General features: G+C 44.0%; 1 protein-coding gene across 1 annotated transcript in view; it reads left to right on the top strand.

Moving 5' to 3' along the window:
• Window positions 1-13,671, top strand: part of LOC147885810 (GATA transcription factor 26-like) — a 73,557-nt gene extending 59,886 nt beyond the window's left edge. The window contains exon 8 of the mRNA XM_087396452.1: window positions 12,627-13,671. Coding sequence (XP_087252578.1) covers window positions 12,627-13,147 — 521 coding nt within the window. The 3' untranslated portion in view covers window positions 13,148-13,671. The remainder of the gene's footprint in view (window positions 1-12,626) is intronic.
• Window positions 13,672-13,973: the final 302 nt, after the last annotated feature.

The following is a 13,973-nucleotide window of genomic DNA, read 5'->3' as shown; positions in this document are numbered from 1 at the left end:
TCAAAGCATGGATAACAGCATACAACTCCAATTCATGAGTTGGCCAATTCCTTTGAGAGGAAGAAAGCTTCTTGCTTTCAAAGGCTACTGGCCTTCCCTCTTAAAGGAGAACTGCTCCTACCGCAATGCCACTTGCATCGGTTTCCAGGAACAACGGTCTCTGGGGATCAACTATTTTAAACACCGGTCGTGTGACCACAGCTTGTTTTATGGTGTTAAAACTTTCTTGTTGATTCTGTCCCCATATAAAAGGTACTTTATCTGAGGTCAGATCAGTCAATGGCGATACTATTTCGGAATATCCTTTGATATGCCTTCTATAAAACTGGACAAATCCCAAGAATGATCGCAACGCAGTCAGACTTAAAGGGATTGGCCAAGTTAGTATCGTAGCCACTTTCTTCGGATCCATTTCTACCCCCTGTGGAGTAATTATGAATCCTAAATATTCAAGCCTAACCATACACAGTATAGTTTTCTTTTTATTTACATAAAGACTGGCTTTCCTCAAAGTACTGAACACTACTCTTAAGTGTTCACGATGCTCAGTAATACTTTTACTGAATATCAGGATATCGTCAATAAAATGTACTACAAACTTTCCGATATACGGACGTAGTAAATCGTTCATAAGCATGACGAATGTCGTCGGAGCATTGGTAAGTCCGAAGGGCATTACCAAAAACTCATAATGACCAAACCTGCTTCTGAAAGCGGTTTTATGCACATCCTCGGCTCTAATCCGGATCTGATGGTAGCCACACTTAAGATCTATCTTGCTGAAAATCACGGCTCCATGTAATGCATCTAGCAAATCATCAATCCGAGTCATCGGATACCTGTGCTTAACAGGGATATTATTCAATGCTTCGTAATCTATACAGAGGCGAAACGTATCATCCTTTTTCTTCTTTAATATCACTGGCGAAGCAAAAGGTGAGAAACTTGGTTGAATCTGCCCCAGCTTGAGGTATTCTTCCAGTTGTCTACGCACCTCCGCCTCTTCAGTAAAACTCATTCTATAGGGAGGTCTATTTACAGGTTCTGCTCCCGGGATCAGTTCAATCTTATGCTGAACTTTCCGCTCTGGAGGTAACCCATAAGGTAGTTCATCCCTAAAACATTCAGAGAACTCCTCTGTTATAAGATTAGCCAGCTTGGCCATCTCACCACTTCGCGTAACATCAGTGCTAGCCGAAGAATCATCAACCGGCTCTACCGATGCTGTGCAAAGGAATAAAAACTCTACTTGAGCTTTTCGGATTTCCATCACGGAAACCAACGGTCCTTGAGGTATATCTTTTTTACCTCGCAAGACATAAAGCACATCATTCATCTTGAATTGATATACGTGCTTTTTCCAATCAATGGCTGGATTCTTCCTAGAATGCCACGCCATACCCAGGGCTATATCCGCATGAGCAAGCTTGGTCATTTTAAAATCAAGCTTCTCAGCATAGTCCTGAATCCGAAGCTTCAACTGGGTAACCCTTTGGTCCCATACTTCAGTTGAACTTCCATCTGCCATCCTGACTGTATACGCATAGTCAGATGGACTTGTCTTTAATTTCAGCCTCTTCACGAGCTTGGAGTTAATCACATTGTGAGTTGACGCCGAGTCAAACAACACAATGACATCATGATTGGCCACTTGCCCTTTCATTTTAATTAACTCCGTATCATTAAAGGCTGTACACCCCGTTGCTGCGGGCTTAGATAGGATGTTATCAGGTGCACTCGTCACTAGCTTAGCAACAGACACACATAACAAACAAGGTACTAACCTCTGAGAAGATCCCGCTAGCTGAATCTGCATCTCTTCCGCTCTGGGACTTCCCTCCATCTCCACGTCGCACTCTGAGATCACCATCTCAGCCATCCGACGATCTTTGTTACGTGGACAATCCTTCCACTGATGAGGCTGAAGGCAACCAAAACATAAGCCTTCTCTCCTCGCTTTTTTCCTTTGTTCTCTGGGTTTAAGGGAGACTTAGACCAAGCCCGGGCTGCCATTGGGGTTACTTTCCTCTTCACTCCAATGGTGGTACTTGGTTTAGGAGTTTCAGCCGGTTTCGCCTGCTTGGCTTGACCACTCGGCTGAGAACCACTCCCTCTACTAGTCCATTTCTTCTTAAACCCAGATTTCTTCGGATATCCATACTGGGTTCCGACCTGTGCAAACCCACTTGGCTTGCTGCCCTTGGCATCCTCATAGTTTAGGGCTATGGCTATTGCATCATCTAACGTGTTCGCGTACTTAGCCCGAACTTCCATTTTTATTCGATCATTCAATCCAAATATGAAATCTTTCACTTGGATTGATAGAGGAAGGGGCTCGTCAACCTTCATTACACTCTCTCGAAACTTATCAGTGTATTCTGCCACTGATAAATTTCTTTGACGAAGGTTCCTATATTGATCCCAAACTCGGGATGCTTCGTCAGGAGGTAAGAAGTGTTTCCTGAACTCTCTTTTAAACCCCTCCCAAGTATTGGATGCTATACCATCTTTTTGTTGTTTAATCCACGACCGATCCGCTGCCTCACTAAACATGTGGGTGGCCTCATGGATCTTCTTGATGTCATTTCTGATTTCACAAATGACGAACGCCTCGTCCCATTTGTGTAACCAGGTCTCAATGACATCGGAGCTACGGTCGTTCATGCGACCAGAATACTTTTCCGGTCTGTAATTGGCAATATTTGGCACTTTAGCCTTCCTAGGCTCGACCGTATGGACACTAGACTCCGGTTCCATTGGAGCCTTTCCCTTCTCCTCTCGAGAAGGTCTGGCAGACATACTGTGTATTGCTCTCCTAAGTTCGGACTGCCTTGCATTGGCTTGTAATTGCTGCGCTAACAACTGTTGCAAGGCATCCTCCAGCAATGCAATCCTGCCAGATAAAGTGTGAGCTACTGGGCGCGACACCTGCTGGGTCGGCCGGACTCTTGACTCACGAGGGTCCCTCCTGGAAGCTCCTTCTTCTGCTTCCATTCAGTTCAATGGGTGTTTTGTTCTGTTTTGTTTTGTTTTGTTTTTTTTTGTTTTTTTTTAAAAAAACACCGCTAGAAAACTGTATTTATAAACTGACGCAATTCAGCGTACTGACACTTTGACACAATTCCCTATACTAGGGAATTCCTGCAATCCCACATGCACACTGACTAGGCATTTGACACAGGCATATATCCCAAATGGCGCTTTTCCCTATCCTAGGGAAGCTCCTGCAAACAAACTCAGACTGTAGCACATAGGCATAACCTCAAGCATAATCTGTCCCTGCTACAACATCAAAGCCTCATGCAGGCTGATCACTCACGAGATCCTGTCTATGAAAGTAGAGCATCAACCGACTAGTTAAAGAAGAAAAAAAACACGAAACTGATGGAAGTCAAAGAGAGCTCCCTGGTCATCAACGATTTCGTCACAGCCTTCTTGGTTCCATGCAGATCCTGCCAACAGTCTGTAGTCACAGCTTACGCGCTTGCTGGCCAATTCCGGAATACGTGGGCAGCTGTCCGTCGACTAGCGCTCCACGCCTATCTGCGTCACCTCTGCACTGCACGTTGGAACACCTCGATACGTATCTCTGTTTATTCGTGTTCGTCCGTCCGTCGCAGGTCAGCAGTAGCCTAACTGCTCTATGCTCTTAGTACCTTCCATTGGGTTCTCCGTTGATCTAGCGTCAGTCACGGACTATCAACGTCGAAGGGTCTCCCTAATTCCCGAGTTCCTGTTACGCCTCCCCTTCCGTTGTTGTTACGGGAGCGCCAACAGCCCCCTTTCCGTTGTAGTTACGGGATCCCCATATCTTAATTCATGGAACACGTCGCAGGTTACCAGCAGTCAACTCACCACCTACACTCCAGGCCTGCTGTCCGTCGTCACGGGCAGCCCCCTCCAATCTCGTCGTAGATCAGCGTCGATCCCATCAGGGAATCAACCTTGCGTCGTCAGCCACCAGGGCGGTCCAGGCCTGCAACTCGAGCTCACACTGCCTTACTCATCCCGTTCGTCCAGCTTCGTGGTGATAGTGCGGGATGACCACCGCTCGAAATCCGTCCGTCGTCGTGGTGCAGTACCCTCCAATTCGTAGCCTTGGGGTCTGATACCAAATGTTAAGCACTAACTATCTATTTCTACTGCATATCACGGGAGCAGCACCATGGATATCCTCCCAGCCAACCTTGCTGAAGCTTAACCAGCAGACAGAGAATTCCGATCAAAACTTACGTGAAAAAAAAATATTCTCTTCTCTCTCTAGCCTCAACAAGCCCCATCTCCCTAGATGGATCTAGATGCCACATGTCATCCATATAGGGCCTTCCTAATGCAACATTTCACCCCTCTCTTGGGATGCATTAAATCCTTTGCCCCTAGGCACATTCTTTGCATTAGGCCCTTAGCCTTAGATCCACCTAGTCTGGTGCTATCAACCCTCACCTAGGACCTTGACATTAATTCCCTCCTGATCATTTACATGAAGCGCAAACAAATATATTACAAAGATAGATCCTTTAAGGGAAATGTCGACTGATTCTTCCGAGGTCATGCTACCTCGGCTAGAGCGTAACACAGGATGTCTTGCCCCCTCCACAGGCAGTGGAGCAAGAAATTGCAGACATACATGCAGCAAAAACAGTCCCAAACTGGCTGTTACAGACTCTTAGGGAGAGTAAAATTGATGCTCCGTTATCTGGCAGGACTCGCAATGCAGCAAGGCACATGGAAGGTGCTAATTCAGTGGAATCAGCATATGCAGGTACTCTTCTTGATGAGGAGGAGCCTGCCACATTCGAAGAGGCAAAGGATAATGTGCATTGGATGAATGCCATGCACGATGAGTTGCAGTCCATAGCCACTCCCATGGAGCCGGGGCTGAAACTCACAATGCATGATGCAGGAGAATTAGTTGATGCCACACTTTACAGTCAGGCTGTTGGATGTCTCATATATCTATGCAACACTAGACCTGATATTCAGTTTGCAGTATCTCAGGTGAGCAGGTACATGCACAGCCCAAAAACTATGCATTGGCAGGTAGTTAAGCGCATCTTCTGTTATTTGCAGGGCACGAAGTCTTTTGGCTTACTATTTCCCAGGGGGGGTGACTTGCAGATGCATGCCTACAGTGATTCAGATTGGGCTGGTGATTATGACACTAGGCAGTCCACTAGTGGCAATTGTTTCTTTTTGGGTAAATCTTGCATTTCCTGGCTGAGCAAGAAACAATCTACAATGGCTACCTCATCATGTGAAGCTGAGTACAGGGCAGCTTTCACAGCAACAGTTGAATGTGTCTGGCTGCGACGTCTATTTGCTGATCTTCATCTGTCTTTGGAGGGTCCTTCTCCAATTCTCACTGATAGTCAGAGTGCCATTGCAGTGGCAAAGAATCCAGTGTTTCATGCTCGCACGAAGCACATTGAGGTTCACTATCACTCCGTCAGAGAGAAGTTGCATGCAGGAGAGATCAGTATGATCTTTGTGTCCACACATGACAACGTTGCAGATATTTTCACCAAAGCACTACCACGTGAAAAGTTTGAGGCATTTCGCAGTGCCCTGAACTTATATCCATTTGGTGATTAATCAGCCTTTTACATGACATTGGCACTGCAAGGGGGTGTTAGAATTATAGATATAATTCAGCAGTGACCAATGTAATATAATAAGCTAGTTAGGGACACTTTTTCCTCTTTAAGAGGTTTTTCCCCCTAACCGCAGTTAGTTCACTAACTATGGTTAGTGACTACTAAGGTTTTGTCACTAGGACAAAACCTTATCTCTCACTCATTGTGTAGTACTCTTCACACTCTACTATTGCAACTCAGCTTTCAGCTTCCAAGCTTCCAGCTTTCATTCTCTCTTGCTCTCTCTCACTCACCATTCTCTCACACGGTGGTCAAAGTGGTAGACAAAAAATATGAAGTAATCAGAAAGCCCACTTCTCATCATACGAGGAAGGAACAGCAAGATCTGCTGATGGAGATGTTGCGGCAACATGGGTTGAGGTAGATGCAGGGGCTGATGTAGAGGGTTTGGAGTAGCAGTCCCTCTCTCGGTGATTATCACGGCCACAAATGGTGCATGGATGAGCCTTGAAACAGTCCTTCTCCATATGATTAGTTTTGCCACAATGGGTGCAAGGCTTTCTTACCTTAGAACTTCCTTTCTTTGCTAAAAATGCAGTGTCAGTTACCTTTCGTTGTTGAGTTCTTTCTTCCTCTTGGAGAGCATTGATGATACCTTCAAGAGAAGGATTATTGTGATACTTGAAGGTAGTGACAAGAGTAGCATAGGTGTCAGGTAAGCTTTTGAGAAGCACAACAATAGCAATATCTTCGGAGATGGGAGACTTTACTGATGCAAGCTGAACCATAAGACTGCGAAGATAATTGACATGAGAGGCTATAGTAGCTCCTTCCTGCATATGTAGATCAAAGAATGAGATCATAAGTGCAATCTTAGAGTTTTTAGATCGGGGTCCAAAAAGGGTATCCAAAGCGATCCATGCTTGAGGAGCAGATTGTATGTCGCCGGTCGGAGATGTGATGAATGTAATCATCTCCAAGACCGAGCAAGATGATAGCATAGGCTTCGTCGTTCTTGGTAGTGACAACTTGCTCAATGTCGGGATCTTCGGGAGCAGCACGGTGAACAACGTCCCAAAGACCTTCTTTCATAAGATGGCACTTGATTTTGATTTGCCAAATATGAAAGTTGGACCCATCGAATTTGTTGATAGACATGAGAGAATGAGAGGAAGAGGCCATGTGGGAAGGTCTTACCTCTTGCTAAGATGCAAGGGCAGTGTCTATTCCCTTACAATATTGCAGAAATAAATGAAAGAAGAGATCCAAGAAGCCGGTTCTCTCACCACTTTGTCAAGGCCATAGCATGTGACAGCCCATCGAAGCTGGAGGAACCAGCAGTTTGGAGATATGAGGATAACAAAAAAGGACTGCTCAGCAAACTGAAGAGACAATGCACAGTACCTTGTAGATTCTTCAAGAGGAAGTGATGGTAGAACTGAATGCAGGTTGGGCAGAGATAGAACAGCTTCAGCTCCTTCTTTGTTTCGAACAGAAAAGGTACGGGCAGCAGCTTCAGAAAGTCGTGGGCAGCAACATGGAGCGACTCTTCAGCATGAACAGGGGCGGCAGCTCACAGCGCAGCAATGGCGCGCAGATCTGGCGCGCAGATGTGGCAGAGATGGCACCTTGAGCGCAGCAGATCTGGCAGCGCAATGGCGTGCAGATCTGGCGCCTGATGTGGTGGCGCAGATCTGGCAGAGAGATGGCGGGGCAGAAAGAGGCGGGCAGATCTGCAGTGGCAACCTGAACAGGAACGGCAGCAGCTGGAGGTGACGGTCTGAATACCATGTAGTGGAGAAGACAGGCAGAAGATGGAGATGGCGGCGCAGAGAGTGGCAGGGCAGACAGGAGCAGCCCGTGGCACAGAGAATGGCCGGGCAGACAGAAGCAGCCCGTTTCGGAGATGATGGTGACCAGCTGAGCGGGGCAGAAATCTGAGAAGAGGCGGCTATGGCTACAACAGACTGAGAGGAGAGAAGAGGGATCTACATGGCTCTGATACCATGTAGGAATATAAAAGGAAGAACTAGAAACTAGAAAACTAGAAGTAAAATAAGAACAAGATTGAAAGACAAAGAAGTACCTTGAGAAGAGTGTAGACAAGACACAAGCTAGATAGATTGCAATGATGTGACCCATGAATATATGGGCCAAAGTACAAGACATAAAGCAAGAGTGCTTATGGGATAATTGTAGAGGTGCCACATGGCACACACTCAAGACACAAAGACTAGACTAGACTAGACTAGACAAATGTAGACTAGGGAAATAGTACACTTAGTGTGCACTTATCTCCAAGAGTATGATGATTGCATTGTACTTATTGGGTTGCTTTTCAAGGGGCTATACCATCTTGATGCCTATGAGAAATAGGCATCTATTGAAGCAAATTTGGTCTTTGAATCTATCATTTCAGATTCACATTTGTGGCATGAGAGATTGGGGCATCTGAATTACAAAAGTCTGGTGAAAATGCATTCAAAGGATATGGTGGTAGACCTCCCACCCATGCATATGCCTGCCAAACATGTCTGTTGCGTCATTGCTCTTGCATCCCATAGGCATTGGGAGTTCCACTAGTTTGACATTAAGACCGCTTTCTTTCATGGGGATTTATGGTAAGAGGTCTATGTCACCCAACCTCCAGCAGATTCTGAAAATAAGGTATGCAGGCTGAAAAGGTCCTCTATGGTTTAAAGCATGCACCACGGGCATGGTATGTGAATTCCTTTTTGCTATGCCTTGTATTTCAAAACAGCGTTACAGAGGTCACTCTTTAGAGAATCAGAATTTCTGATTTTAGTTCTTTATGTGGATGACATGCTTATCACTGGGTCAGACACTCAGAAAAGTACAAATTTCAAGGCAAATTTGCAAAAATCGTTTGCCATGTGAGATATGGGCCGGTTGCACTACTATTTGGGCATCTAGTTTGCTAATGTTGAGGGGGGCATAATGATGAGTCAATCCAAATATATTGGACAGCTCTTGATTGCAAGCCGGTTTGGAACGTGGCTTCCGTTTCTACTCCGAAGATGGGAGTATCCCTTTTGACGCCACTCTTTATCTGCAGATTGTAGGCTCCGCCTGATTTTCTTATGTCATACCCGGCTTGATTTGCAATATGCCATTTCCTAGTTAAGCAGGTACATGCACAAGCCGAGCACGCAGCATTGACAAGCATTGAAGCAGGTCTTTCGTTACTTGAAGGCCACACAACATTTGGGATTGTTCTATAGTGATCAGTCTTGACTGGACTTGCATGCATTCACGGATAGTGATTGGGCAGGTTGTTATGACACCCGTGTGTCACACAGTGGCAGCTGTTTCATGCTTGCCTCTTCGTACATCTCTTGGTTCAGCAAGCAACAACCTACAATTGCCACTTCTAGTTGTGAAGCTGAATACAGGGCAACCTTCACAGCTACAGTAGAGCGTGTTTGGCTTCATAAGTTACTCTCGGATCTTCATGTCAATCAGGACACTTGTACTATCATCTATATTGACAGCCAAAGTGCTTTAGCAATTGTGCGAAATCCAGTTTCATGCGTGTACGAAGCACATTCCCATTATCATTATGTTCGAGAGCGACTGTGAGCTGGAGATATACAGTTTTCCTACGTTCCCACGGAGGATAACTTAGCAGATCTCTTCACAAAGGCTCTACCATGACCCAAGTCTGATGCTTTTCGTCATGCCTTACACTTGGCACCATTTATTATACGATGTTGATCTCCATGTACTTTCATAGGTTGCTATATCCATTTTGGACGATTATGTGCAACCATGATATAGTTCTCTAGTATTCCTGAGATGTATCCTAGGATACTTCAGCTATACCATGGAGGGGGGTTTGTTAGCAACTTAGCCTTGGTGTGGAACTGTAGGGTAGTTATGACATTTTGTCCTAGTCTTGGTCAACCAGTTGACATTGGGGCCATATAGTGGCCACACTTGTACTTTCTCATTATCCATTTGCAAGCACTCCGTGTTCTCTTATTTGTTGTTTGCTCCCTAGTATTCCACTTGCTTTCCGCACCCCCAACAGAAGGTATTGAGAAGTGGCGATCTCAACTGTCTGAAAGTACCTTCCTTGTCTTGGTGGCTGTGTGAATCTTGAGGGTTTGGATATGTGCATGTTGTTGGAATATGGAAGAAAGAACTAGAAACTAGAAAACTAGAAGTGAAATAATAACAAGATTGAAAGACAAGAAGTACCTTGAGAAGAGTGTAGACAAGACTAAAGCTAGATAGATGGATTGCAATGATGTGACCCATGAATATATGGGCCAAAGTACAAGACATAAAGCAAGAGTGCTTATGGGATAATTGTAGAGGTGTCACATGGCACACACTCAAGACACAAAGACTAGACTAGACTTAGACAAATGTAGACTAGGGAAATAGTACACTTAGTGTGCACTTATCTCCAACACCCTCCTCAAGTGGACACTAGGAGTAAGACAGAAAGACAAGACTAGAAGACAGACCTAAGACTGATAGACTGAGAGACAAGATAGAAGACATGACAGACAAAGATCCTGAGACACCCCTCCTCAAGTGATATCCTCATATGGGTCCACAAGGGTAGGGACAAGATGGATCTAAAACAAAACACAGTTAGATTGATAGACAAATAGACAGACAGACAATACTAGATAGACAGAAGACTGACTGTCTGTCAAACAGAAAGACCAAGACACTAGAACCCTTTGACCTACATCATCGGTGGTCAAAGTGGTAGACAAGAAATAGAAGTAATCAGAAAGCCCACTTCTCATCATATGAGGAAGGAACAACAGGATCAGCTGATGGAGATGTTGCAGCAACATGGGCTGAGGTAGATGCAGGGGCTGATGTAGAGGGTTTGGAGTAGCAGTCCCTCTCCCGGTGATTATCACGGCCACAAATGGTGCATGGATGAGCCTTGAAACAGTCCTTCTCCATATGATTAGCTTTGCCACAATGGGTGCAAGGCTTTCTTACCTTAGAACTTCCTTTCTTTGCTAAAAATGCAGTGTCAGTTACCTTTCGTTGTTGAGTTCTTTCTTCCTCTTGGAGAGCATTAATGATACCTTCAAGAGAAGGATTATTGTGATACTTGAAGGTAGTGACAAGAGTAGCATAGGTGTCAGGTAAGCTTTTGAGAAGCACAGCAATAGCAATATCTTTGGAGATGGAAGACTTTACTGATGCAAGCTGAACCATAAGACTGCGAAGATAATTGACATGAGAGGCTATAGTAGCTCCTTCCTGCATACGTAGATCAAAGAATGAGATCATAAGTGCAATCTTAGAGTTTTTAGATCGGGGTCCAAAAAGGGTATCCAAAGTGATCCATGCTTGAGGAGCAGACTGTATGTCGGAGATGTGATGAATGTAATCATCTCCAAGACCGAGCAAGATGATAGCATAGGCTTTGTCGTTCTTGGCAGTGACAGCTTGCTCAATGTCGGGATCTTCGGGAGCAGCACGGTGAACAATGTCCCAAAGACCTTCTTTCATAAGATGGCACTTAATTTACCTTGAGAAGAGTGTAGACAAGACACAAGCTAGATAGATGGATTGCAATGATGTGACCCATGAATATATGGGCCAAAGTACAAGACATAAAGCAAGAGTGCTTATGGGATATTTGTAGAGGTGCCACATGGCACACACTCAAGACACAAAGACTAGACTAGACTTAGACAAATGTAGACCAGACTTAGCTGCTCTGGCAGCCTACAAGCTCCTGGAAGACTCCAGATTGAAATTTCTGGAACCCGCCTGCTCCACCGCCCTATACATACTTGAATTCGGCTCTCCCTTCAATTAAGCTTCGCAATCCTTACGTTAATCTAAATTGCGCTCCCTTCGATCCCTTCGACCAATACTAATAGGGATTATCGCTTGGGGGCCCTATTGGGTGGATGCTTTCAATAAAAACTAATATGCAGATATCATTTAAATAACAGAAATAAATTCTACATGCATGGTTGAAAAGAATCTTGTTTCCAAGGTTTAGTATAGGAATGTAAGCGATGTCAATTATGTAAAGATAATGCTTAAAGATGCATCTATGTACTCTAGCGAAGTTGAAAAAGTATTTCCATAAATTTTATTACTTACATACTCGTGACAAAGGAAATTGTTTCGTCTTAGGTGACAGACTAGCTTGGGCGAACTATGTCTGTATTTACCATGGCAGATGTTAAAATTGATTGAATAGCTTATATTTCATCTGTTGAAGTCTTTGGTCTCTCAGTGCCCATACAAGTTTTGGCAATATTTGAGAAGCTTCAAACCATGTATGGCTTAGCATTGCTTATCATGATCAGTACAATAGGCAAGCAGACTTGATTTTAAGCAGTGCTAAAGAATGGTTGCAACCTTGTCCATACTGTACACATATGGTAAAAAATGCTGAATGTAATACATAAAGGGTATAATCTGTTGTCACTATATCAAAATCTGTCCTAAAAATGGGTGCTCCTAGCATGAGCAGGGGGGGAAGCACATGTATCATTTGAGGTTGGGCCTTTTGAAGCAGACCCCATGATGTCGAGTTTGGGCAGAAACCTGAAGGGGTTCTGCAGGAAGCAGAGTTCATCGTTTGAGAAGGGGTTCTTTACAGCAATAATAACTGAATTAGATTACTCAGGACTACACTTCCATGTTCTTTGCTCTTCATGGCTTACCATGTCGATGGCTGCCACTCCCACTCCCTGTAATTGGAGATATGATAAAAATTGAATGTCTGTATTGGTGAATGTATGAACTCGGAAGTGTAAATACCATGGCCAGTATGAGACAATTAGAAGAGTCAATGTGAATGAAACCCTACCACATGCACTTCAAATTAATTGTGCAAGTGGGTGTTACTAAATCATATAGCAATTTCTGTGCTGGTATAAAGACTATTTAATGTCTCATCTGATGAAATTCATGATAACACTGTCTAGGGAAATATAACTGCTCTATTTTCAATTTCAGAGCTGCAAAGATTTCTCTCTTCCTAAGTTTTGTTTTTTGATTATACTGAAACAGAAGACGCAAGTAGTGTGCCAGCAGTTGCAAGCACCAGTTACTCAGTTCATACGTCAATTAGTTCGCCGTCGATTTTATCAGATGCTACGTTTGGGAAAGATCTTCAGCTAGCTGAGCTTACCAGCAAAGATCAAGGAAGCTCTTCTAAGGATACAGGCAGTGGAGGGGGCAGGAGTCGACCCTGCTTTTGTGCTAACAGCTTTTACCCTCCAAATCATGGGATGAGCTCTTCAAATCGATATAATTCCATGGAAAGTTTACTTGATGAGGTGGTAGAGCCTGATATTCTACTTCATCTTCCCTCCAACATGTCCTTTCAACAGGCAGAACTGTTGCAGCAGCCAGATTGGAGTAAGCCACCACCTCCAGCAGAATCAGGAAATGAGTTGAAGCAAACTAGAAGTGGGGATTTGATTGCAAGTAACATGTGGTGCAGTGAGGAGCTTTTGGATTGGAGCGGACTCTTGTGGAATCCACCGTCTACTGGTTCAGTGCATATTCTCCCTAATGGAACCATATGAAATCCAGGGAAAATGTCTCTCTGATGTGTTGTTGTGTATTGTGTACAAGTCTGTCTTTTTTGGATATGCCCAGTCTTCTGTTTTTGCCTGTCACCTCCCCTTTCTTTTTGGTCACATTTGGGGGATAGTGTGTTAAAACTTTTCTCAAGAGTGTACGATAGTGTATCCGGATCTGTTGTACAACGGTCTGTTGACACAGTGGTAATAGTGCCCTTTTTTGAGTCATGGATGACTAAGATCATCCATAGTGTTATTCTTATATTTCAAAAAGCCAATAATAGAGTCATTCCTCTAGGTGCCTTTGTGGCAAAATTGCGTGAGAAATATATGACAGCAGTCTCATTAGTACAATTCATGACACAACAGAAAACTCATATCCTCTTACCTTGTGGAGGGGATGTAGCTGCAGGATTGGCTTGTGCAGCTGTAACAGTATATAGCTTGACAATCAAGTCTGTAATTTTTGAAATCAAAGGTTTTGATTTTTAATGGAATACAAAATTTAGGACTGTTTTAGCCTTGTATATGGTCCTGGTAAGTGTTTGTCATGTACATTGACTTTTTTTTACTCCCCCACTTTCGATTGATAACAATGGACATTGCTGAGGAAAATTCATGCTATTTCCCTGATGCTCTGTTTACCATCCATGTGTAATGGATTGTATCTAAGAATCTGACCAGTAAATATCTTAAACTTTATTGAACACGAGGACAGGAGAGGCTTGCTAAATGCGAGATATTAAGCATGATAGAGTGCAGTGATTAATATAACTTTCTGAATTTGGATCACTTGCCTTATCCAATGTAGTTGTAAAGCCCACCAGGT

This window comes from Dipteris shenzhenensis, chromosome 25 (genome assembly GCF_047967505.1).
Source record: "Dipteris shenzhenensis isolate YYH24624 ecotype China chromosome 25, Dip_SZ_1.0, whole genome shotgun sequence".
NCBI classification, from domain to species: Eukaryota; Viridiplantae; Streptophyta; class Polypodiopsida; order Gleicheniales; family Dipteridaceae; genus Dipteris; species Dipteris shenzhenensis.
Note: the sequence above shows the minus strand (reverse complement) of the source record. Positions and strands in the feature narration are given on the sequence as shown.